The sequence below is a fragment of the Callospermophilus lateralis genome, chromosome 1, assembly GCF_048772815.1.
Source record: "Callospermophilus lateralis isolate mCalLat2 chromosome 1, mCalLat2.hap1, whole genome shotgun sequence".
NCBI classification, from domain to species: domain Eukaryota; kingdom Metazoa; phylum Chordata; class Mammalia; order Rodentia; family Sciuridae; genus Callospermophilus; species Callospermophilus lateralis.
The window spans coordinates 45,831,885-45,857,876 of record NC_135305.1 but is presented as its reverse complement, the minus strand read 5'-3'; the positions used below and the strand labels follow the sequence as shown (position 1 = coordinate 45,857,876).

At 35.6% G+C, this 25,992-nt stretch overlaps 1 protein-coding gene across 1 annotated transcript in view; it reads right to left on the bottom strand.

Annotated features, from left to right (window-relative positions):
* The window catches only part of Kcnd2 (potassium voltage-gated channel subfamily D member 2), a 446,740-nt gene extending 423,615 nt beyond the window's left edge, over positions 1-23,125 (bottom strand). Inside the window, exon 1 of the mRNA XM_076861771.2 lies at positions 22,011-23,125. Within this exon, the coding sequence (XP_076717886.1) occupies positions 22,011-23,125 (1,115 nt within the window). The remainder of the gene's footprint in view (positions 1-22,010) is intronic.
* Positions 23,126-25,992: the final 2,867 nt, after the last annotated feature.

Below are 25,992 nucleotides of genomic sequence, written 5' to 3'. Positions count from 1 at the left end.
CATCATAGGTAATATTTGGGGAGTTCAAGTGTTAAGACCATAGAATAAATTTCAAATGTCCTCAAAAACAACCTGTTCCATCTTTCTGCAAGAACTATGTTTCTACACTTTACAAATGAATCAAATATTTATGCATTCAGAAAGACATATTTCATTTGTCCTTTCATTTACATTTCTTCCATGAATATTTATTGATCATTTATGATAAGCAAAACATGCTAGAAAAGTAAAAATACAAATATGAGAACAAATATAATTTATAAATGAAGGTATTATTATTTGTGCTACAATGATTTTCAAATCCATTCATAGAATCCATGCATTAGAATTTAAAAGTGACAAGTGATTCCAGATTTTATTCAGTCAATATTCAACATATATTTGAGTGCCAAATAAATCAATAAACTATGCCAAAATATGCTATGCCTTTTTATGCCATTGAGACTTTGCTTACGCCAGGTGAAGAAATTCTCCTCTATTCCTTGGCTTGCTGCACTAACTGGTCATGGTACGCCACTGCTGGTGATCCTGGATATAGCTAAAAATTCTTCTCATTAGTCACATAAGCAGGCATCCAAGTTCTAATACAGTTGGAAAATAAGAAAAATATATAACAGGGAATATATGTATAAATATAAATACATATAAGAGTGTGTGTGTGTGTGTGAATATTTATATATTTATTTCCACAAATTTGTAGCTTTTAATATATGGAAAATTGAGTAATGTATAGGTGGACAATATTCTATGCCTAATGGGTTACATTTGTGTTCTTTTCAGCTCAAGCAAAGGATTGGTCATTTCAGATCATTAAAGAATTCCTTACATTTGTAAATGTTCTCCACATGGCCATTTCTTATGCTGATCATTTATATGAGTCAAAATCTTAATAGTTACCAAAGACATAAATCTGGAAATTACTGTCTAAAGCTCAAAAGAATGGTCCAGGACAGATATGGATAGCTATGATCCAACACATGGATGAAAGAAATCGCACAGAAATCTATGACTTCTTTGAATGGTTAAAGATAATCAATAAGGATTAGAAAATAGTTTATTTCATGAATAATTTTTAATATATGTCGAGCTGAAGACTGCTTGTGGAAATTTTATTTTTATATAGATATTTGTATATCAGAGGATGTGAGAATGAAAATTAGGGAGAAAGTATCATGAGTAATATAAGTTCCTAAAATTGAACAGACTTTAGAACAAAAAGTCATTTTTATTCAGCATCTGTGATCCACAATGTTTTGGCCTTGTTATAAAATCTGTAGAAGTGATTTCAACTAAAGTCTAAGGTTCTCTGAAGAGAGAACTTCCATTAGCAGGCATCTAAAGCACAAGGCTCCAAGTACAGCATTATAGAATACTGGGATTTTTTTTTCTTATTTGATTCTTAGGGATATTACAAGTAATCAGAAATATAATGTGAGCTTAGCAACAACATATTTAAAATAAATTAAATATGTATAGATGTTCAATAAAACAAATTCCTCTAAATCAACTGAAATAAAGTTGAACAAGATTTTAGACCAAACAAAAACAAATCCTGGACTAGAAGTTGGGAGTCCTTTTGTTTTTAAAATTCTAGATTTAAATAGCAGGTCAGAACTTTCAAGCATGGCCTGTGGTATTTGGCTGATGTTTATGTTTGGCCTAAGGTACAGGGAGAGGACAGCTGCTGTTCTTGGCAAAGTCACTGATCCTTTCTGCAGGAAGATAAGAGGACTTGTTTATTTTGTGGCTCAAATCTTTAGTAGGAGCATGAGGTTCTTCTACTGTGACATCTGACCAGGGACATTAAACTGAGCACATGATTTTGGGGTTTTTTTTTTTTTTTTTTTTTTTGGTTTTTATTTTGGTGGAGCCTTTTCTAATATTCTTCCAGGAAAATTTCATACCTAAAAACTTACTTTCCTTTCTGAATATGTTCTACTGATGTTTTATTCTTTTTATTTTATCCAACAGAGTTTGCTTAATTTTTACCCCCCTGGCTGTTTGAACTTAAAATATGGTTTTGATGTGGTCTTATTTTACTTTGATCTTTTCCATTTTATCAAGAGATTATGTAGCTTATTTTTACTTATCTATTGTACCAATGGGTATCAGAATGGGGTGAATCAAAGGGAAAAAGCCAATATATGGAATAAAAATAGAACACTGCTCTGTCCACCATGTGGTGTATTAGAGAACTCGGACACAAGAAATTCACATTGTTTTCCTAACTTTAGTATAAGACTCAGATTATGTCCTTATACACCTCTCTTTTCTGCGCTCTCCTCCTCCCTCTCCTCTCCTCCTTCCATCTATATTCTATTCAGGAAGATGGACCTTAAGAGGTCTCTTAGAATGTCTTCTCTATTTAGCTGAACTAGTATAAATATGCATCATATAACTCACCTCAAACCAAAACTTCAACATGTCACATTAGGTCTTCTGATCTTAACACTAAATAACATTTGGGTTTTGCATGAAATTATGTTTATCAGAACCTTTATAACTAGATCATAACATTTGATTATCGGTTTCCTCTTTTTACCAAACTTACATTCAAAAATTCAGTAGCCATATCTACACAGGATTCTCCAAGATGGAAAGTGCATTTTAATCTTCAGGACAGTTTCTTAAGACCGTTTTTTGTTTTGTTTTGTTTTGTTTTTTTGTTGTTTTTTTTTACATCTAGATCTTGTAGGAAAAGCTGTATTGCAACTTCTCCATCTCTACCGGGAAAGAGCATGAAGTCATTTTGGTCCAGCTAACAGCCATGAAAAGCCAATTAAAAAGCTCAACTTCACATTCAGTGGATTTTTACATAAAAGTGCCTTTATGCTCAATTATAATCTAAGAATCCACCAGTAATTTCTTTCCTATCTTTGTTCTGCACCCTTGAAATCCCTTACATGTGATTAAAAATTATCTTCTTTGGAAACCAAGTTCTTTCAAATCAACTTTCTGTTTATATAGAAGAAAAAAATATAGTCTATAAAGAAAAAAAATTACCCAAAGAAAATTCAAGTCTTATGAGACTTAGACTGTTTTCATGGCCTGTGCTCTTATTTTTTTATAATCTCTTTCCTTCTTTAGAAGCTCTAATCTGACTCCATGTTCTTTATTTTCATTATGCTCAATTGATCCATTATCTTGTGCTTCTACTAAAGAAAAGCTCAACCCACCTTCCCTGACAGTGTTAGAAAATTAATACTTTAAAAAGCTCACTATCCTAAATTCCAAAAAGGAAGCAGATATATTTTCTTTGGTACAGCTGCACTCCAGAATGCTAGGACTAACAGCTTTTATTCCTTAGCACATGATGCTATCTATATTGCTTTTGTAATAAAGAATCAATTTATTATCTATATATAAGACTTCTGATTTTCTATCTATATTTCTATATGAATATTATTTCTATGTCATACTATTTCTATGTCCAGGAAATAAAATTTAAAAATTAGTACTATAGTACTTTCTCTAGATCATAGTCTTAAATGATTTGTTTTTACCTTCTTTCAAACTTCCAGTTCAAGGAAATAATATCCTAAGATGATATTAGAGACAAAGGTACAACATGCATCTTTCAGATCAGTGGTTCTCTAAACTGTTGTGTGAGAAATGATAATGCTCATGCCATTGTTCCCATTAGGCTGTTGCAGTTGTTTTAAGTAAACCTCAGGATCTGTAGTTTTAATACATATCCCAGTTGATCCTAATTCTGGTGGTCCTCAGTATATACTATGAAACATCACTCTAGATTTGCTAAACTCTATATGTGAATTTTATAATGACATTTTGATCAAGTTATTTGCATTTTCTATGAAAACACTTTTAGATCCTTCAATATTGTCATATGACTTTATAATAGTTTCATATACAATGTGATCAAATAAAAAATAGTTCTGACTCTATCTCACACCCTATAGTAAATCAACTCAAGATGTCTCAAAAACTTAAATATAAGATCTGAAACTTTGAAATTACTAGAAGACTACATGGGAAACACTTCAACATCACACAATGATTTTTTGGATAAGACCCCAAAAGCAAACGCAAGAAATGAAGAGAACACAAATGAGACTGCCTCAAACTCAGAAGCTTTTGTATAGCAAAGGAAACAATAAACAGAGCTAAGAGAAGACCTACAGAATAGGGGAAACTTTTGCAAACTAATCATCTGACAAAGGATTAATACCTGGAATATTCAAGAAACAAAAATAAATTCAAGAATAAAGAAACAAAGCAAGATACGGAGACACATGCCTGTGATTCCGGTGACTCTGGATGTCCAGGCAAAAGGATCATGAGTTCAAAGCTAGCCTCAGCAACTTAGTAATGCCCTAAGCAACTCAGCAAGACCCTGTCTCTAAATAAAATATAAAAAAGGGCTGGGGATGTTGCTCAGTGGCAGAGCACTCCTGTGTTCAATCCCTGGCAACCAAAAGAAAGAAAGCAAAAAAGAAACCAAATCATCCAATTAAAATGGGCAATGAAGGGAATATATACTTCTCACAAGAAGAAATTCAAATATTCAACAGTTACGAAAAACTGTTCAACATCATTAGCTGTTGGGGAAAAGCAACATAAAACCACAATGAAAAATCATCTCACCTTAAGATGGCTATTAGCAAAAAGAAATCACAAATGTTGGTACAGATATGAAGAAAGGGAACTTTCTTACACCGTTGGTGGGAATGTAAACTAGCATAGCTATAATGGAGATTACTCAAAAAAAAAAAAAAAAAAAACAGATCTGCTTATCATACAGCTATTCCACATTCCACTTCTGGGTATATATTAAAAGAAACAGAATACCAAAGATATTCCTCCATACCATGTTTACTGCTGCAAACAATAACACAATATTCACAACAGCTATATGCACAATAACTAAGATGTGAAATCAAGTTAGATGACATTATTTGATTTCTTTTTTATTCACAATAGCTAAAATGTGGAATCAAGCTAGATGCCCATTAATGAATGGATAAAGAAAATGTGATGTATATGTATAATGGAATATTATTCAGGCATAAAAAGTAATGATATTTTTTGTAGCAAAAAGGATGGGCTTTGAATGTACTATATTGGGTAAATTAAGTGAAACACAAAAAACAAATATTAAGTTCTCTCTCATCTTTGGATGCTATAAAACATTGTTCTGATGCAGAATACTGATTACTGGGCTAGAAAGGGGGAGGAGGAGGGGTGATAGAGGGAAGTTTAATGGATTTCAAATTCCAGTTTGAAATAGATAGAAGTAATAAATTCTAGTGTTACACAGAAAAATAGGGAACTCTCATTCACAATAACCTATTATACATTATATGAATAACTAAGAACTTGAAGGCATCAAACACAAAGTAATGATAAGGAGATGGAAACATTAATCACTCTATTTCATCAGTCCATATTATATACATATACTCAAATATCACATGGACTACATAAATATGTACAATATTTGTTGTTCTTGTTTTGGGTACCAGAGATTGAACTAGGGAAGCTTAATCACTGAGTCACATTCACAGTCCTGTTTTTTAGGGCCTCACTGAATTGGGGAGGTTGGCTTTGACCTTGCAATCCTCCTGCCTCAGCCTCCCAAATCACTGGGATTACAGGCATGCAAAACCACACACAGCAATATAAGAATACTATTTGTTAGTAAATAAAAATGGTTTTAAATGTTTAAGAAGATGGAAATGCCAAATTCCCTGCTTTATTACACATGTAAACATAAATTATCACCCTGTACCCCATAAAAAACAAAATTAAAATTACAATATTTCTAAGCTTACTGTGAAACTGCTTCTAGACTGTTCATTATACTAGTAAATAAACTGCTTATAAAGATCTACATGACAATTACTTTTAGACCTTATTTTTCTAAAAAAAAATTCATGAAGTGAGATACTTTCTTATTTCGGATAAATAGCTGTGAAACATACTACATTTTTTTCTTATTTTGTCTGGCTAGCAAGAAATCTAGAGATATTTTTATACTCACTAACACTTTAACATAACTTCCATTCTCCATTATCTCTCCTCCATCTTTAATACTTGTATTATGTTTTAGATATGAAGTGTCCCCCATAAACACATGTGTCGGACAATACAATAACATTCAAAGGTGAAATCATTGGGTTATGAAAGTCTTAACATAATCAGTGTTTTAATCCCTGTTGGATTAACTGGATGATAATTGTAGGCAGGTAGGGTGTGGCTGGAGAAAGTGGTCCCCTGAAGGTGTGCCTTTAGTGAATATATTTTTGTCTCTGGTGAGCATAAATTTCTGTCCGCTTCCTGATACCTTGTACTGAGCTGTTTTCCTCCCCACACCCTTCCACCCTGATATTCTACCTCCCCCCTCAGGCCAAGAGCAATGGAGTTGGCCATCTATGAACTGGACTGAGACCTCTGAAAACATGAGCCTTAAAATAAACTTTTCCTCCTAAAATTGTTCTGGTTGAGTATTTTGGCCACAGCAGTTAAAAAGCTGACTAAAACAACTTGGCACTCGGTCATTTATTTTGGTTTATTTGACAATAAATTGTTTCAAATATTTTTTAAAAAATGGTAGAGTGAAAAAAAAGCAATGAAGAAATGATTGAGAATATAATTTCAAAACAAGCTTGTCAGAGATATAGGATTTCTATAATTTGGTAACAAAAAATAATTGAATTTTCAAGCAAAAACATATTTTCAAGGTGACTCAAAATTCCAGTTTCTAAAAGGGAAATGCCTGATTTAACTCTTCAACAATTAGTTCCTGCTGAATCATCTATTGGTGGGATCCACTAGAGGCTTTTTCTTATGCAAAGTAAACATGTACTAACTGTAAAATTTAATATCTAATTAAATAAATATTATTTAATATCACATACTTTATAAGACAGTAATACAATAAAAATCTCTCCTGGATGCTACAGGAGGAGTTATAAGCAGAGTTAGGGGAAATTTTTGCTTGGCTGGGTTTGGGTCTTGATTTGCCCTTATCCTTTCTTTCTATGTCCCCATTCCTCCCTTTTGGAATGGGCATGTTTAGTCTATACCACTGTATATTAGATATATCTAACTTGCTTTTGATTTTTTTCAGGGGTTCATAGTTAAGAGCTTGACTTGAGTCTCAGGTGAGATTTTAGACTAGGACTTACAGGCAATAGTGAAATTGTTAAGACTGTGGAGCTCTTGAAGATGAACTAAATGCATTTTGCATCAAGATATGGACATGAGCTTTTGTGGGCCCGGAGAGGAATGTTATTGTTTGAATATGAGGTATCCCACAAATGTTCCTGTTAGAGCAGAAATATTCAGAAGTTAAATGATTAGATATGAGAGCTATAAAGTACACTCTAGATTTTTATCTTATTGTATCATCATTTTATTTTTATTTGTTCTTTTTAGATATACATGATAGTAGAGTGTCTTTGTCTCGTTTACATACATGGATTACAACTTATTCTAATTAGGATTCTATTCTTGTGGGTGCACATGATGCAGAGTTACCCTGGTCATGTATTCAAATACAAGGATAGGAAAGTTATGTTTAGTTAATTCTACTGTCCTTCCTCTTCCCCTCCCTCTCCCTTCCCTTCATTCCCCTTTGGTTAATCCAAAGTATGTCTATTCTTCCACTCATCACCATTCCTTGATGTGGATTAGCATCCATATATCAGAGAGAAGATTTGGCCTTTGGTTTTTGGAGACTCTGCATGATGTTCTCCAGTTCCATCCATTTACTGACAAATGCCATCATTTCATTTTTACTTATGATTGACTAGTATTCCATGTGTATATATACCATGTTTTCTTTATCCAATCATCTATTTAATGGCACCTATGTTGGTTCCATAGCTTGGCTATTGTGAAATTGAGCTGTTATAAACATTGATGTGGCCATGTCACCATATTATGTTGATTTTAAGACTTTGGGGTACAAACCAATGGAACCAAATGGTGGTTCCATTCCAAGTTTTCTGAGGAATCTCCATATGGCTTTCCATAGTGATTGCACCAATTTGCAGTCCCACCAGTGATGTATTAGCGTACCTTTTCCCCCACATCCTCACCAACATTTATTGTTAACTTATATTCTTCATAATTGCCATTCTGACTGGAGTGACATTCTAGTTTGAATGAACTGACTGGGTGGTAACTGCAAGCAGATGGGGAATGGCTGGAAGAGGTGAGTCACTGAGAGCATGCCCTGGAAGGGTGCATCTTCCCTATAGCCACTTCTTCTTCTATTTTTCTTTCTCTCCTTCCTGATTCCCACCATGAGCTGAGCAGCTTGCCTACTCTGGGCCCTTCCACCATGATATGCTGCTTCAACTTTGATCCAGAGTAATGGAGCCAACTATTTATGGATTGAGAACTCTGAAAACATGAGTCCCAAATATACTTTTCTTCCTCTAAGTTGTTCTTGTCAGTTATTTGATCACAACTTTTGCAAAAACTGACTAAAATGTAATATCTCATGTAGCAACTACGTGAACTGGTTATTCTAAGAATTTACATATAATATTTACATTTAATTTTCACACCAGTCTTAGGCAATTTTTACTGCTAGGAAATTTCAGGTAATCAAGAATGTCAGTAATTTGACCAAGTTCATTGGGTGGCACATTAGAGAACTGATATTTAAATCCAGGCAGTCTCTTATACCTTAAAGATATTTTTGAGTAAATCATTAAAGAAATATTATAAAGAAGCAATGCAATTGTAAATAACAAGTTTAAGGTTTCTATAATGAAAAATTGAAAGAAAGAGGCCCCAAATGATACCAAATAGACCCTCTTGTAAAATGTTATTTTTCTTAAAGTATGGAAATAAGTATTTATTGCTCAGATCTTCCTAAAAACTATTAACATCAATAAATTATGTTGTGTCTCCACAGAAAAATAAGAGATATGTGTATAGAAACATCTGCACATGTACATGATATTTATGTATCTATACATTTTGAACTGATGCATATGTGTGTTTGTATTTCTTAAATGCATATTTGAGTTTACATCATACATTCACACGTATTTTAGTAATAGTTAAAGCAATATGTAGAGATCTAGAAATTGGGCACTGAAATGTGAGAAATAATAAGGAGACAGAAGTAAAAGGAATGTGAGTGGTCTGTCAAGTAATTTCTTAATTTATTCAGAGTTTGCCTTAAAATAGAATGTTTTAGAACATATTGCCAACGTTTGCTATTCCACTGGAAAAAAATGGCTCCCTTTACTTTTTTTTTTTAATAATCCTCTCTTTCTCCTAGATTATTATGTATTTGGACTCTTTACATGAAAATAATGAAGTTCTCTGTAAAATCAATAGACACTTCACTTCTCACTACTCTAAGACTATGCCAGCCCTCAATAAAATGCCCTATTTCCATAAAGAATAGTTTACAGCCATTTTCAAAATTACATTAGTTTTGTTTTTGTTAGAATATTTACTGTGCTATATTCTGACATTTTGTTTTAAATTCATCCAATTTTAAAGCCAATAGCAGAAATGCTACATTAAAAAAGAAAGACAATATATATATGTATATGTATGTATATATATATATATATATATATATATATATATATATATTCCAAAGTTAATTATGTTCTTCAAAATAACTGAATTTTATTTCAAATATAAAAATTACTAGACTATTTATGAAGGATTGGAAATAATATTCAGTTTAGCTCCCATAATTAAGAATTTCCTGGAATGGAAGCAATTTCCTTTTGACATTTATTCTTATATCCTATTTCTCTGTGATGCATTCACTCCTGAATGCCTATGAGATGTTTTGAAATTAGAGTAGTTTTTCTAACTACAGCAATGTTCTGAAAAAGTAAACAATACAAATGAAATGAATGTAAATGTCTTCTTGATTGTACATGTTTGTAAAAAGTCACATATAACCTTTTATAGAACACTATAAAATATGAGAAAACCAATTGAATATCAACTTCAATCCTTTAATCCCCATTCTTAATTTCACAAGAATAAATAAACCAAAGCCTTATGAGAAAGTTTCAAGTTTGATAACTTTCATATTATTGGACTTGGAAAGGATCTAACTACAAATCACAGAGTTGAATAAAATTCAAGTTATGGTTGCTGCATTCATATTTCTCATCTCCAAAAGATCATGGTAAAAGCAATACCAATGGAAACAATAGCCTTCATTTCTTCATATTAAGTACTTGCTTCATAGAATTGTGGGGATGATAGTAAGAGTATCAACTGCTGAAACAGCTTCAGAAAAAAAAATGGTATTATCCTCCAAATGAGGATAATACCACCAATTTCACCCCAAGGTAAAACATACACAGTTGTCAACAATTTGTATATCAGCACTCTTCAGAAAAACATGAAACCAACTTGAGTGTCATCATCAGAACAATAGTTGAAATAAACTATGGTATATTCACATAATAGAATAAGATGTTATAGAGCAATCAAAATGCATTGCAGTGCTTAGAAATTCTGTGTGGTAAACCTGACATAATATTATAAGACAAAACTCAAGACTACATGAAACATTATGTTCTTTCATAAATTCCGTGAAATCTCCCAACTAAAAATAAATTTTTAAGAATAACAAACACAGGGTATAGGATAATGGTGAACTTTAGTAGAAATAGGGAGAGACAGTGGAACATGATGGGAAGAAAAGGTGCACGTGGTTAGATGCAGGTTAATATCAATGACATACCTTTATTTGAGGCAGTAGATTCACATGCACAAGTTACATTATTAAAATGTTACTAACTGCATAGGTAAGATGGTAAAGAGGGTCATGCACATATGAATGACAGAAGTGTGATGTGAAAAGTAACAGTTAAAATTGTGTGCATGTGGAATAAAGCCAACAATAATATTTAGTTCTTTTGGCTCTTAGTATCAAGGGCTTAGCTTTTTACAAAATTTAAATAAGCTTGAAAATATTCCTTCAAAATACACTCATAATGTTTAATTTCAGAATACCTTCAAATCTTTTATTTGACTTTAAAATGCACATGAGTTTTTAATAGCAAATTATGAACCTTCAACTTTTGACTTTCTGTTCTTTAGACCAAAACAAATCAAATGATTTAACAATGTTTTCACAGCTTTCTGTCAAAAGCATCAATATTAGAATCAACAAAATCAAAACTAGTTCATTATCTAAAATTCAGTTCAATATGTGAATTCTATTCAGTTTCAAAAATATTTAACAATCACCAGATGACCAAGGAAAGAATAATAAAATGAAACTTACGAATTTGTTTATTCATTAGATTTCAAATTATATTTAAACTATGGAGTCATTATCAAAATTTTAATCATATCATGGAGAAACTTCCAGACCTGCTTTTTTTATTGCTCAGTATTCTTTGTAATATTTTCTTTAATGATAAGAACTGATTTCAAGTAGAATAAGAAACATTAGGAGTAAAATGGCTTCTAGTGTGTTGCACTCTTAGGAGCATTAGACTTCAAAAGAGCCCCCAGAAATCTAGCATAGGTTCCTTCACAAGGTAGGTTGGGGACTTTATGTGAGTTTCAAAACTACATTTCACTTTTGTTTCAAGATTAAATTGAGAAGTTTTATAGAAACTAATGAGCCATTTATGCTAAAAGTCCATTATTTTAATACCTTTGGACTGAAATAGAAAACTCATACCTTTGGGAGAGCCCATTCAGGACATTCTTTTCTGACTCAATAAAGTATCTAATGTCCATTTTGGGGGTTGATCAAATTTAAGAATATAATATATAAGCTTATTACATTTTCAATTCAAAAATACCATATTTGGTAAGAATTGGAAATGATTTAATTAATAAATTTCAATATGCATGGTGACATTTTTTTCCTAAAATGTAATAAAATGGCATAGGATTAGATAACATTACTTTCTGTAATGTTATCTCATTCAAAATAGAGAAAGGAGGGTAATGATGGGAGTCTAGTTATCATCCAACTTCATCACATGCAGAAGCCCAGGAATACTACAATAGTTCCTGTGTGATGGCCCTCATGAATCCCAGCTTACTTCATGAATAATCCAGCCTCTGAACAGACCTTCTGGGTAGAATATAGAATTATCTGGATGAAAGACGTTTTAATGAAAACAGCATGCCAAAGTTTGATGCCACATTTAATTCCCTTAGATTCAAGCATATATATTTGTATTCAATTCTTGTTCTTCTAAACCCATAAGTCTTCCAACTATCCCTTCATGACTATGTTTAATTCTCCAATATGGTGATTCTTATCAATGCATTGCCTCTATAAGTTTTCATTATACATATGCCATATGCATGGTCACAATCTGATTTGTATTGAAAAAAAAATCTTATCGTATGACAATCTCCACAGATTTCAAGATATGTAAACCACTTTCTCTTTCAAAGTCATAAAAATAATTAAACACCTGAAGAGGATATATACATACCTACTAAAAAAATGAGAAAAAAGGAATGAAATTAGTTTAAATAGAATTCAAAATTAATGTGATATTCTTTTTTTTAAATTTCACCATAGAATTTATTAATGGATACTGGGTAGCTCATAGACTTTCTAAGGATGGCCAAATAAGCACTAATACTAGAACTTACAGCTGTTAATCTGCAAAGCTATACTCAAAATTTTTAAATTCCCCTGTAAGTTCCCATATAGTTCCATCTATTGACCACCAGTAGTCTCTTCAACTAAAATGTGGAATTTTTTTCTTTGAACTATTTTATTTTTAATAAGCTAATAATTTAATCATATATTATTATAAAATGCCCTATTTGGGGACAATTTCATGAATAACTCAATGTAAATTTTAAGCTAAAGTAAATATGACAAATCTAATAAAAAATGAAAATCTGTACATGATTAAGTTATTTGTAAAATGATCTTTTTCATATTCTTTAATATAAGTTTGGCCTAGATTAGTAAATTACCGCCTATGTTGAGATGGTACTGCTCCATGGCTAAGGAGTGCTTGTGACAATGCAGGTATCAACTCACATCTGCAACACATTAACACATATCTTTTTCTACATTTGAGCATTATACTAGGCTAAGTCTGTAATAGATGCAGACTCAAACCTGGAAAGCCTTTCAAACTAGTTATGAAGGCAAGAAGTAAAATTACATACAGAATGAAACTTAGTTACATCAAGGGTAATTCCAACTAGAGATGACAAGACTTGGGAGTTGGAAAAGGCTTCAAGGAGAAGGTCAATGCAAAGACTGGTTCTCAAGGAAGAAAACTAAAGGGCAAACATTCTACAGAATCTACAAAATCAGAGATTCTTGCAAATGTGCACAGAAATGAATAGACAGTATGTGGCCACGGGGTTTCATGTCATAACAGAAGATATCCCATACCACCAAATCTAGCTGCCAAAGTCAGTGGAAGGAAACAAAAGTCTTCACAATGATCCTGTATCATCTCATCTCAAAAATCTTTCAGATCTCATTGCTACTAAACTCTTCACTCCATTTCTTCAATTACAAAGTCATTAGGCAGAATACCCCAAATCTCAGTCCCTTGATGTTTGTACATTCTGAGCATCTATAATCTGAAAATCCAAAATGAAATAGGCTCTCAAATTCCTAACTTTTTAAGTGCCATTATGGTGCCACAAGGTAACAATCACAGGCACATTAAAAAATATTTAAAATTATTTAGTGCACTAAACATATTATATAAAATTACCTGAGGCTTTGTGTGTAAGATGTACATGAAACAAATAAATTTTGTGTTCAGACTTTTATTATATCACCAGATACCTCATATGCATATACCAAAAAAAAATCTAAAAAAATTTGAAATCTTTCTGGTCCCAAGAATTTTGGATAAGTGATATGAATAACCTGAACCGTTTCCTCTCTTTCTCTAAAACTCTTCATTCAGATATTCACAGACTCACTTCATCATTTCAGTTAGCCATCAACTCAGATGTCAGCATGTTAGAAAGAACTTCTCTGTCCTTTCTCCCAAACTGCAGCCTTATTACCCAGATTTCTTTCTTTCATAGAACTCATCAGGACCTAGAATTATAGCACAAATTTATATATTCTGCCTTTCCCACTATTTTAGATCTGCACCTTGCTTAAAGTTAGGAAGCTGGGTGTATGCTTATTTCTATGGCTGACAAGTAATAAATTATCAAAAAAGTCTTTAAATTAAATTGAACTCTGAGCCACATTTTGATTTCCTGAGAGTGTATGCCACTGACATTATTTTGTGTCTACAAAAGCACTATTACTTGTATTAAAAAAAAAAGAGGAAGATGGGTGAATTAGGGCCACATAACATTTAAAAATAATACGAGATCTTTTACTTTTAGAACAAAGCCTTTCCATCCAATTTGACATTATCTCAACTGTTATCCTCTCTTTTAATGTTGTTTTTTTTTTCTCATCAACTTCTGATAACTCCTTCCCTACTTCCTCCACATTTTCATGATTCAGATTTTCTTTACATAACACACTTTCAAAATTTCCAAGGCAAAGTAGATTGTACAATGCCATTTTATGTATCTACATCGATGTTTACATTTTGTACACCTTTTAAGCCCTTAGAATGTGGACTTCCTGACAACAATTTCATGTACCTTATATATAATTTAGAGATAATGGTTCATTATCTCTATGCAGAAATTAGTTAACAACCATTAACTCTAACCTTTGCAGAAAAATTAGCTATAGATAAAAAAGTAGATAAATCTCACAATGCTTCCCAGTCAAAAGAGAAAGACAAAAAGAGTGGGTTATAGTACATCATAAGGCAAAATGCTCAAATAATAAATTTAAATATTTTAACATGACCCTCCTCTTCCCTAATCTTTCCCCCTCCCGAACTTTCCCTTCCTAATCTCAGAAGAAGTTGGATTACCTTTCTTCCCCAACCTAGGCAGAGTTATTCATTCTCAAGCACACACCCATTACAGGAAAGAGGTAATTCAGACTTCAAGGATGGTACCAGAAGAACTAATAAATGACTGTCTTCCAAATTAACAAGTGAATTACAACTCCAGGCAAGGGAACCTGAAATGTAGCCTTTAAATCACCTCTTTAAAAATCCCTTTTTCCCTCTGGTAGGCAGAATCACAGACTCTAGGACAGGTCCCCTGTGTTTCTCTTCTGCTAGCAAATCAATAAAAGTTATTTTTCCCTTTTCTCTAAATAAATAAATATTTTTAACATGGAACAAAGCCAAGACTCTTATATTAGTGGATTATTGCTACTACTGAGACAGCACTGCTCCGTGACTATGGACCTCTCCATGGTGTGCAGGTATTCACTCATTTCAAGATCCAGATACATAAACACAGACCTTTTTCTACATTTGAGGACTGACCTAGGTAATAAGCCTTCAAAAATTACAGAATCAAATCTCCAAAATATTTGAAATCTTTCTGGTCCCAAGAATTTTAGATAAGTGATATATATAAGTAAGGTGTAAGAAATGAAACCACAAATTATATGCAAAATGAGACTTTAATTCTAAAGTCAAACATAATTCCAACAAGAGGTGATACAGGCTTAGGAGGTTGAAAAGTTTTCATGAACAAGATCAAGGCAGAGGCTAGTTCTTGGAGAAGAAAACAAAAGTGGAAAACATTCAAACGGTAAAGCAAAGAACCCTATAATGTACAGACAAAAAAATAAAGAGATGGTTTTTCACCATTGGGTATCTTTTCAATACCAGACAATATTCCATGCTGCCGAATCTAGCTGCTGGAGCTAAGGGGAAAACATTACTTATTTCTCTCTGTATATGTATTTGTGATTAGAAAATAATATAAAACATAAGAGAAAATGAGGAGAGGGAAACAGGAATGAATTTATCATAGTTCTAAAGGAAAAATAATGCTTCCTTTACTGTCAAAGTTCTTTGCCTATTCTTGTTCTTCCAATGAAAAAAGAATTAAATTGCACAGTTTCAACAATTCACAGGCTAATTCATTTTATTTAATGTAGGCAAAATGACCGATTTACTTTTCCGTCAGTCCAGGTACCATTAAGTAGTTTTCCCAAAAATGGCATAAAAGTTCACTGGATGAGAACATATCATTATATTGTATCAACTGGGCATCACCATGGTAAAAAGCAAAGGCAAAGCCAGCAATGATATTAAGGAATGTGGGAAAAGTGAGACACAGAGTGTAGAACAAGGAGAGAAATTCACTACACGAATGGAATAAACTGCCAACGTGTTCCTCCTCTTATCAGAAGCAATCCCCAGATAATTATTACAGCACATTTCTAGATAATATTTGAAGATCTTAAGGAAAAAAAAACGAGTTTAAAAGTGAAATTCCAAAAGTACTGCTATTATTTAATGGTATTAACTATGGGAAAGTCACAAGATTCTTGCAAGTGTGAAATGATAAATTTTTAAATAAATGACAGCTAAGTTTTCTTCCACTAGGAATTGAATGATCAGTTAATAAGAAATCTTAATGTCAGTAATTCATTTTCAAAGATGAATATAATTGGGTGAAAAGTTATGAATTAAATGGTGTAACTATAAAAATAAATATAAGACAAAGTCCATCAGTAAAAGGGACAAACAGCAGACCCACTGAAAATCAATAATGTTCCCTTATCTAGAGTACCATGTTGAGATACCATATATTATTCCTTTCTGACATATCGTCTAGAAAGGAAGTACGTGCTAAAAAGTTTTATACGGTAGGAAAATTCACATATTTTAAAATGCCAACTCTAATATTGTTTCTATTTCAAATGATGGCTGCAATAATATGAAAACACTTAAGATAGTGTTTAATGCTAAAAAGAAGAATACATACCACATTTCAACTTCTATCCATTTACATTCTCCACAGAACTTCATACAAATATGTTGTAGTATGCCAAAATTAAAATGACTCTTACCCATAATTGGGCTCTTCACCACTCAGATAAATTTTGGTACTTCCCCGACTCTGTAAACATTGTTAGATAACACATTCGCAATATTTAAGTACAGAGGCTAACACAAAGGGGGATAATTCCATCAATTTTAGTAGATGCATGCACTGAAAGTCTCTACGTAAATGATTTTGCAAGACATACTCCTTATATTCCCCAATGTAATTAGAATTGTGACAGGTAGCAGGAGGATGCTATTTAAGAGCATTTTTATATTTCTTTTTATCATAGAGCATACTTAGATCATGAATGAAATGATAAATTCCTCTCAAATTATGCCACTCTAAAAAGCAAAATTTCCTTTTTTGAAAATGTCATGTTGTTAGAAAAACTGCAATGAGCTGGGCATGAAGGCTCCTTCTTATAATCCCATTTAATCAGGAGGCTACCGCAGGAGTTGAAGGCCAACCTTATCAACTTAGCAAGACCCTTTCTCCAAAAAATATGTTAAAAAAATAAATGAAATTAAATAAAATAGACTTGTGACATAGTTCAATCCCCAGTACACCAAAAGAGGAAAAAAATAAAAAAATTGCAATGAAATTTTATTTTGCCTTTTTTTTTTTTTAAGCTGGGGATTGAACCCTGGACCTAGTGCATAAGCATGTGATCTATCATTGTGCTATACCCCCAGCCCTTGCTTTTGTTTGTTTGTTTTTGTTTCTTAAAATACAAATTCACTAAACCTATTAAAATTGAAATATGATATTGTTAGTTTTTGATGGTTTTAATCAATAGACACAAAGTTCCCTTAAAGCAAAAATGTACTTCTACCATGCTTCAGGTAAATACACGATATAAACAAATATTTTGCTTTCCCAAATTTGTTCAAACTTCAGAATATGATTCATGTAGTTAAATACACAAAATTTACAGTGACTCAGGAGGCTGAGACAGGAGGATCACAAATTTGTGGCCAGCCTGGGCAACTCAGCAAGACCCTACTTCAAGATAAAACTTTAAGTAGGGACACAGATATATACACACTTAGTGGTAGTATCTGCCTAGCATGCGTGAGGCCCAGAGTTCAATCCCCAGAATTACAAAAAGTAAAAATAACATCAAAAAATTTTCATTCTAAACATGAACTTTACAGAAATGCCATATAGCAGCTTTCTTCTCCATACTGGAAACTTTGATGAAAACAACTTGGTTTTAAAATGTAAAAAATGGTATGGATCACAAGATGATATTTCTGAAGTTCTTAAGATTTATATTAAAAGCAATATCATCACTTAAAAAATGTTTCTAGGGCTGGGATGTGGCTCAGTGGTACAGTGATTGCCTAGCATGAGTGAAGCCTTACGTTTGATCCTCAAGAATGCAATGAATTTTTTTTAAAAAAAGGTGATTATCTGTGGGACTGGGGATGTGGCTCAAGCGGTAGAGCGCTCCCCTGGCATGCATGCGGCCTGGGTTCGATCCTCAGCACCACATACAAAGAAAGATGTTGTGTCCGCCAAAAACTACAAAATAAATATTAAAATTCTCTCTCTCTCTCTCTCTCTTTCTCTCTCTCTCTCTCTCCCTCCCTCCCTCCCTCTTTCTTAAAAAAAAAAGTTGATTATCTAAATGGTTAGTAATCCTGATTAGGAATATAAATATTGCCTAACATATGAATAGTTCCTCAAATTATTCAATATGCCATCTGGTTACACTTTTAAATCCCAAATCATGAACATGAAGTACAACAACAAACTGAAGCTTGACCCTATTGAACAAATTTTTAAATACTTTTTTATTATTATTGGTGAACATCTGGAAGTTTCCTGAACTGAGCAACATTTAAACACTACCATCTGAACAAAGACTATCAATGGATGTTATCTCTTTTTCACCATGGCAGACTCAGGCAGTAATCAGAGTTTTCCCATGGAAAGGGAAATGGGTGGGATGGAGGCAAAAGGGTAACCAGGGCCCTGAGCAGGTTAATAAGTATCTTTGGAAAGAAAGGATGGAATGGAGGAACAGACTTACAGATATTGTGTAAAATGACCTGAGAAGTAGTCTTTAATTCTACCAGTCCTCCATGACAAAGCTCTTTGGTATTTGTTCTCTTGTAGGTAATGTTTACATAGCTGGTACTTTTGATAGCCATTGTTTAGGATCACCTTTTCATATCTATTATCATTAATTGATGAAAATCAGTATCATTAAAATTATCATCACATTATAAAGAGCTCAGGCAGGTGTGGTGGCACATCCCTATAATCCCTACTCTAAGGCAAGGCTGAGGCAAGAGGATCACGAGTTCAAAGTCAGCCTCAGTAAAAGTGAGGCATTAAGCAACTCAGTAAGACTCTGTCTCTAAATAAAATAAAAAATAGGACTGGGGATATGGCTCAGTGGTTGATTGCCCCTGAATTCAATCCCTGGTACCCACTCCCACCTCCCCAAAAAAGCTCAGAGTATAGTGGAAAATTCTTGATCATCTCACAGACACAACTTCATGGAATCTAAAACTACTGCGTACATTCCAGAAAGTTTACACTTTATACTTTATCCTCTAAAACAGCAGCATAAAAGATAGTCAGGCAATGGCTTTTGCTGAATATATTCTATTCCTACATAATGCTGTTGAATCACAAAGTAACTACAGATAAGAAATAAAAAAGACACTGCTTTTAAAAATCTATTTCTCCAGGAAGTTAAAATGCACTATAAATATTTTTGATGAGAAATTAAATACATTTTCCTAAGAAATTTTGTTGTCATATGAAGCATATGCTTTGCTAAATGTCTACATATACTCTCATTTTGGTTGCAGTAACATTTCCACATCTGAAAAGTTGGATGGTGTATTCCATTAGAATCATTAATAGCTTAATTCCCTGAAAATTAAAAATTTCAACTTCAGTGAAATTTGTGAAACTAATTCCCGTTTTGCTTCCAAGTTCTGATAAAGTGTACATATATGTATATGTGTGTGTGTGTGCGTGTGTGTGTGTATATATATATTTAATCCTTCTAATCTACTTACCTATGAAACATGTGAACTACTCAAGCATTATTATTCAGTTTCTTACTGCACAAATAAGTATTTATAAACATTTTGTTTATATAATAAACATTGTCATTAGTGGTTAAAATTTCTTCATTTTTTTTCTGAAAACAAACAAATTTCAAAATAAAAGTTGAAAGTCATTTCAAGGAACAAATATTAAAATAATACCAACTTTTCAGGTATAGAATAGAACTTTTAGTTATATGAAATTAGCAGCTCAACAACTTTCATTGTAATAGTTCCTACATTCAAGACATACCTATATGTAGATATAGCTATATCTAGACAGTAGATAAGAGTGAAATGACATGAGACCTCATGAAAACCTGCCATATACACCAATTTTTAAAGTATTAGTTCCTTTTAAAATTTCTTCCTTTATTGCAGCATTCTTTTATATTCATATATACTTCTACTTTACAATCATAACAGTGATTGGCACTGCTCAATTGTCCCATAATAATAATTTCGAATGACATAAAGGCAATAAGACAAAAAAAAAACAAATCATCTTTTAATAAAGAAAAAGCACCTAAGGTATTCTGAATCTTCTTCACAATCTGTCACAAAATTGTCAACCAAATAAAAGGGAAATATAAGCTATATGATATGAACTTCACTAACTGCTTTTTAAAAAATCTACCCGTAAGTCTTCAAAAATAAATGAGACTATGTCAAAATCAAAAGCACTGTATTTTACTTTATAATAATTTGTTAATTAACTCACCCAAAATTCCTCATGTAAAAAATATTCCATTAGGTGGCCATCTGACAACATGAGAAACTGTTCAACACAATATATCTAATAAAATTAAGTTGACTTTAACCACAATGTCATTTAAGGAAGCCAATGAAATTAGCCAGAAACAAAACTTAAACAGCAGCCTTGGGAATAATTTTTTTCTTACAGCCATTACCAAATCCTTACTGAACTGATTACCTATGCAAGAAAAGTAGCATAAAGCTGAAGAAAGGGCAATAACATCACTCCTTGGCTTATCTAAAAACTAATAAAAGTAAAAGGCTCTAACCATTTTATTTTATTAGATTCTCTAATATGTATAATGCTGCGACTTTCAGCAGTTTGATTAACATTCTTAATCATCTGACACTTCTTTTTTTCCTACCATCTAAACAAGTCTTAATACTAGCCCTAAAAATCTATTTTAAAATACACGTGAATTCAAAATAGTCCCTTCAGTTATAAAACTTCATCTCCCCCCACCAATTAAAGAATGCACAAAAGAATTCTAGAAGGAAATTAGGAACCAAAATTGTATAATGCAGCCTGTCCTTGGTGAACATCAATCTCACCAGACATTCACTGCTCTATCTTCCATGCGTATTTAGTGGGTGTGGATCCATTGCTCAGGATCTGTAGTTTCTAAAAAAAGTGTGGATGACAATCATGTGCTGCTTTTTTTTTGTGAAACTGTGAACCTAGACTTTTAAATATCATTCCACTACATTTTGTGGAGTTGATCAGCTTCAGTCCTGACAGACTAAAAAAATAACCTATCAGCTGTAATGAAAATGCACCTATTATTACATGCATATTTTAAAATTCTTCTGATACATCTACAATCTACTTTTTGTCATGTTGTAAAATAAGAATTGTGATGCTGAGAGGGAGAAATGCATTCCATATGTATCAACAGGAAAATAATACTTCAAATATACATGGAAACTTTTCATTGGAACGCATGGAAGCATTTTCTAAACACTGCAGTACATGTTGTGCATATTCACATATTTATTAGGGCATAAGTTTTGGTTTTGTTTTTCTTCGTTATATATTTTTCATATATTCATACATATATCTTTAACATTCTCCTATATTCAGGAATTCCAAAACTTGTGTATTTATCCCTTTCAGGGGTCAATACTCGATATCTGCCAGCAACCCACTAGTACCTCAATCTTTGCATTATACCATTTCACAGATTAGAAGACTTTCCAAATCATTTAGATAATGTTTTCCTAAGTGTACTTAGGAAAAAGAAAACAATTAGTTTCTCTGAAGTATCACAGCACCTTAATAGACCCACAATCAACTCCCCCACACCCAACCTCCACCCCATTTCCCTTGATGGCACCTACCCTAGTGTTGTCATGGTGACGATGGTATACCAAAATGCTGCAGGGATGCTGGTGAACTTGCTGGCTGAAGACCCCTTCTCTGCATAGAACATAACTGTTGCGAAAATGATGATGGCCATAGTGAGCGAAAAGAGCAAGAAGCCCAATTCCGAGGCACAGCTCTTCAGTGTGTACCCCAGGATGCGGAGGCCTTGGGAGTGGCGGGAAAACTTAAAGATCCTGAAGACTCGAAAGACTCGAAGTGTGACAAAGGCTCCACTGACATCCTCATTGTCTGTCATGACCAGCCCAATGTAATAAGGCAGGATGGCCACCACATCGATGATACTCATGACACTGCGCACAAAACGGTAACGACTAGGTGCTGCAGCCAGGCGAAGCAAATACTCAACTGTAAAGATCATGACACAGGCGGTATCCAAGCAGAAGAAGGCCACTGCATACCGCTCCCCACAGGGCAGTTCCTTGATGTGGCCTGGGCTAGACCCACAGGGCACTGTTTCTACCACATTAGCGATGACTGAGACGGCAATGAAGAACCCTGTCACATAGTAGAACACCAGGGCCATTGTGCTGGTGTGGGGGTTCTCAAAGGCCCTCCAGACCCTCTGCCTGGCCGTCATGGTGGGCAGGGCACTCTCCCCCGTGTTGTCAGTGTCGGCATCATCCTGTAGACGCTCGGCATTCTCTCGCCTGCGGTCCTTGTACTCCTCATAACAGCAGTCGCCAATAATTTCTGGGATGAGGCCAAAGAAGGCCAATTCTTCATCATAAGCAGAGATGCACTCATGGCGGGGATAGTGGAGCTTCCCCGTGCGGTAGAAATTCAGAATGTGGCGGAAGATGTCTGGGTCACGGTCAAAGAAATATTGCTGAGTCTCTGGATGGTAGAAAAAGTCCCTCTCAGAACTGCCCAGCAGAGTGTCTGGGTACCGTTCCAGGGTGTCCTGCCACGTCTGGAAGCGGGTGCCACTCACATTCAGCACAATGAGGGCATCCTGAGTCCTCTTTCTCTCCTGCCTTGGGGGAGCAGGCATGGGCCCAGAGGCCACAGGCATCCACCCAATGGCTGCTGCCCTTGCAAAGGGCAGCCATGCGGCCACACCAGCCGCCATGTTGCCGGGAAGTGGGGCACCAAGAGTAAAGGAGCTTCTACAGTGGGTCAGCCAAAAAAGCACAGTGATACCCTCCTCGTCTCAAGCCCAGTACTGGGGAATACGGTTCAGAGGTATCACCCTACTCCAAAACAGTTGTCCAGGTGAAGTCAGTCCTCAGGAAGGCAAGTTTCCCTCTCAGGTATTAGGAATAACAATTTTTTAAAAAATGCAATCACCTCCAGTAGAAGCAAACCCAACCTGTGTAAGCAGTTGCACAGGCCCCCTCCTGGCACGAATGAGTACACAGGTGACTGGATGCAGCAGTTTCTTCAAACAGGTGTCTAATTTCTCCCCTGACAGAGTCTGGACGATCTGGGGCCAGTGTGTGGAGCAGCAGACAGAAAACGAAGAGTCACCCAGTGGTGTTATTTTGACGAATTGGGGAACCTTCTCACCTTCCCTTTTCGCTCTTTCAAACCTTCCCTTTCCAAGTAGCCCTTCCCGCCAAAGGAGTCTCAAACAAGCGACCTGTTGTTGTAGCTTCCGAGATACAGTCACAGCTGCTGCCCCACGTCTCTGGGAGTCCGGTTGCCGCCTCTACTACTCCCGAAATTGCAGAGATGGAGGTGATGTGCCCTGGGCACGGTGGGGGGCGTTAATACATTGATCCTTTTCCCCCACGTCTACAAACACCCTCGGTGTCTGCCCAAAGCGTTCGCCCAATAGCCCCTTCACTCTCTTTTCAAGTTCAGCTCAGGTGCAGTGTGACAGTTACTGAGCCCGTGAGCTGGCAGCCGCCGCCACCGTGGCGGCAGCAGCATCTGCCTCCGCGTAGAACGCGCCTCGCCCGCGGTACCTACCTGGCAAAGTGCGCGCTGGGGCTGAGTTGCATGGAGACTTTCTCCTCGCTGTGCACCCGGAAAAGGAAAAGGAGAGAAAGCAGCTCCCCAGCAGTCGGATCCGATGCACCCAGGGAGCATAAATAAAGCTCAAGCGAGCTCTTCCCCTTCCCCCATCCCTCCGTACCTCCCTCCTCCTTTTCACCTTCCAAAAGCCAGGCGCAGGCGAGCCGAGCAACAGCAACAAGTTCAAAAGGTGCGGGGGAGGCGAGAACCGAGGGCACTCGCTCCTGCCAACTTACTGCGCGGCCGCTGTCACCGGGGCCGGGGCTGTGCGGTGTGGGGCTGCGGGGTGGCGGGGCTGCGGGGCTGACAGGCGGGCGAAGGCGGCGGCGCTGCGGGGCCGGAGCCGGGGCCGGCTAGGGCTCTCGTCCGAGCGCGGAGGCTGGAGGCGCTCGGCAGCGCGGGGGCGCGGGAGGACTGCTCCTTGCTTCCCCGCCAGTGGGTGGTCCTGCATCTCCCCGAGCTCCCCGCGCCGCTCTGCTAGTGCGATCAATAAATAAGAAGAAAATAAATAAATAACTGCGCGCACGCCCCGCCACGCAGGTTAGGAAAGGCGTCTCCTGCCTTTCCCTCGGCTTGACCTTTCTCCGCCCCCGCCCCCTCGGGCTCCTCTCGCTCCACCCCAGCCACCCACCAGCCCCGGCGCAAAATGTCACCGAGGGAGAGCATCCAGGTGGTTCTGCCGGGAGAAGAGAGCGAGCCTCGGATGAACAAAGGGAAGCTTCACGCGCTTGGCTGCGGTGGTTTGGTGGAGAAGAGGAGAAAGGGGACCGGTGCCTTCCTTCTGCCTCCCAAGTCCCCTTTCAAGGCGAGCGTGGGAAAAAGGGGCAAAAAAGACTCAAGAGAAGCTGGGAAGGAGAGTGAACGGAGCGGAACGCGCAGGAATTGGTTGTCTTCTGGGGGCGAATGGGTTGCAAAACCTGCAAAGCTCCGCGGCGGAATTTTTAAGTGCTATTCCCTCTTTTTCCCCTCTTTTACTTTTTTTTTTTTTTTTCAAAATAGATCTTAAGGTTGCTGAGGTTAATGTGACATCTGTCCAACTTGCTGAAAAGTCAGGCAGTTTCCTCGGTCTATGTCTTGCCACAACTCCTTTTCCGTCCTTTGCGAATGACAGGAGGATTTAGAACCCTTTTCTAAATGTCAACGTCAAGGGACGTGCGTCTCTGAGAGTGTGCGTCCCCTTCATCGTCTCTTACGCATCGCTGTGCATATATAAAATGGCTAAAGTAGTTAAAGGTGTCCGTGAGGGGTAAGTGATGTGAAGGGAGACAGGAAAATTGTCGCGGCCAACCGTTTTGTTTTTCGTGTACCCCGCCCCCCAGTCATTAGGAATCATCCTTAAAAACCAAATGTATAATATTTATAACCACTAGATGGCGTGAATGGCGAGAAGTTAAATCTACACCTAAGGTTTGGATGCTGTAAAAAGGTGAAGGATCAAAAAATTAACTGATCCAACAGAGAATCAGATCACATAAACATCCTCAAATCCCCTGCTGCCACCTTTTCCAGTGTTTATATGAGATGTAGTTTTCAGGATTGAGTATGCATTTTCCCGGATGTGGAATGAGATACAGACAATTCTTGTTAAAATGCCTTTGAAAATTAAATCCAGATTACTGAATCATCATCATCATTATCATAATTAAGATCTTTGGAAAAAGTGAGGTTGTATCGACGTTGGCTAGGAGAAGAAGACCAATTTCTACCTGAAAATTACTTTTCAAGGCTTAATTTCACTGCCCTTCGTTTGTAAAGTAAGTGGACTATAATGTAAGGTACAGAAATTGACTTTCAAACCCTAGAGATCACAGGCATGATGTGTCTCCTAAAAGTCTCAAATAGGATAACAAAAAAAAAAAAAAAAAAAAAACAGAGCCCAGAAAATCACTGTATAAAGAGAAAACCAAATTGTATAAAGTACAGGAATTTGTGTAGAATGGAAAGATATTTTTTGATTATTTGCTTACAGACGTAGAGGTT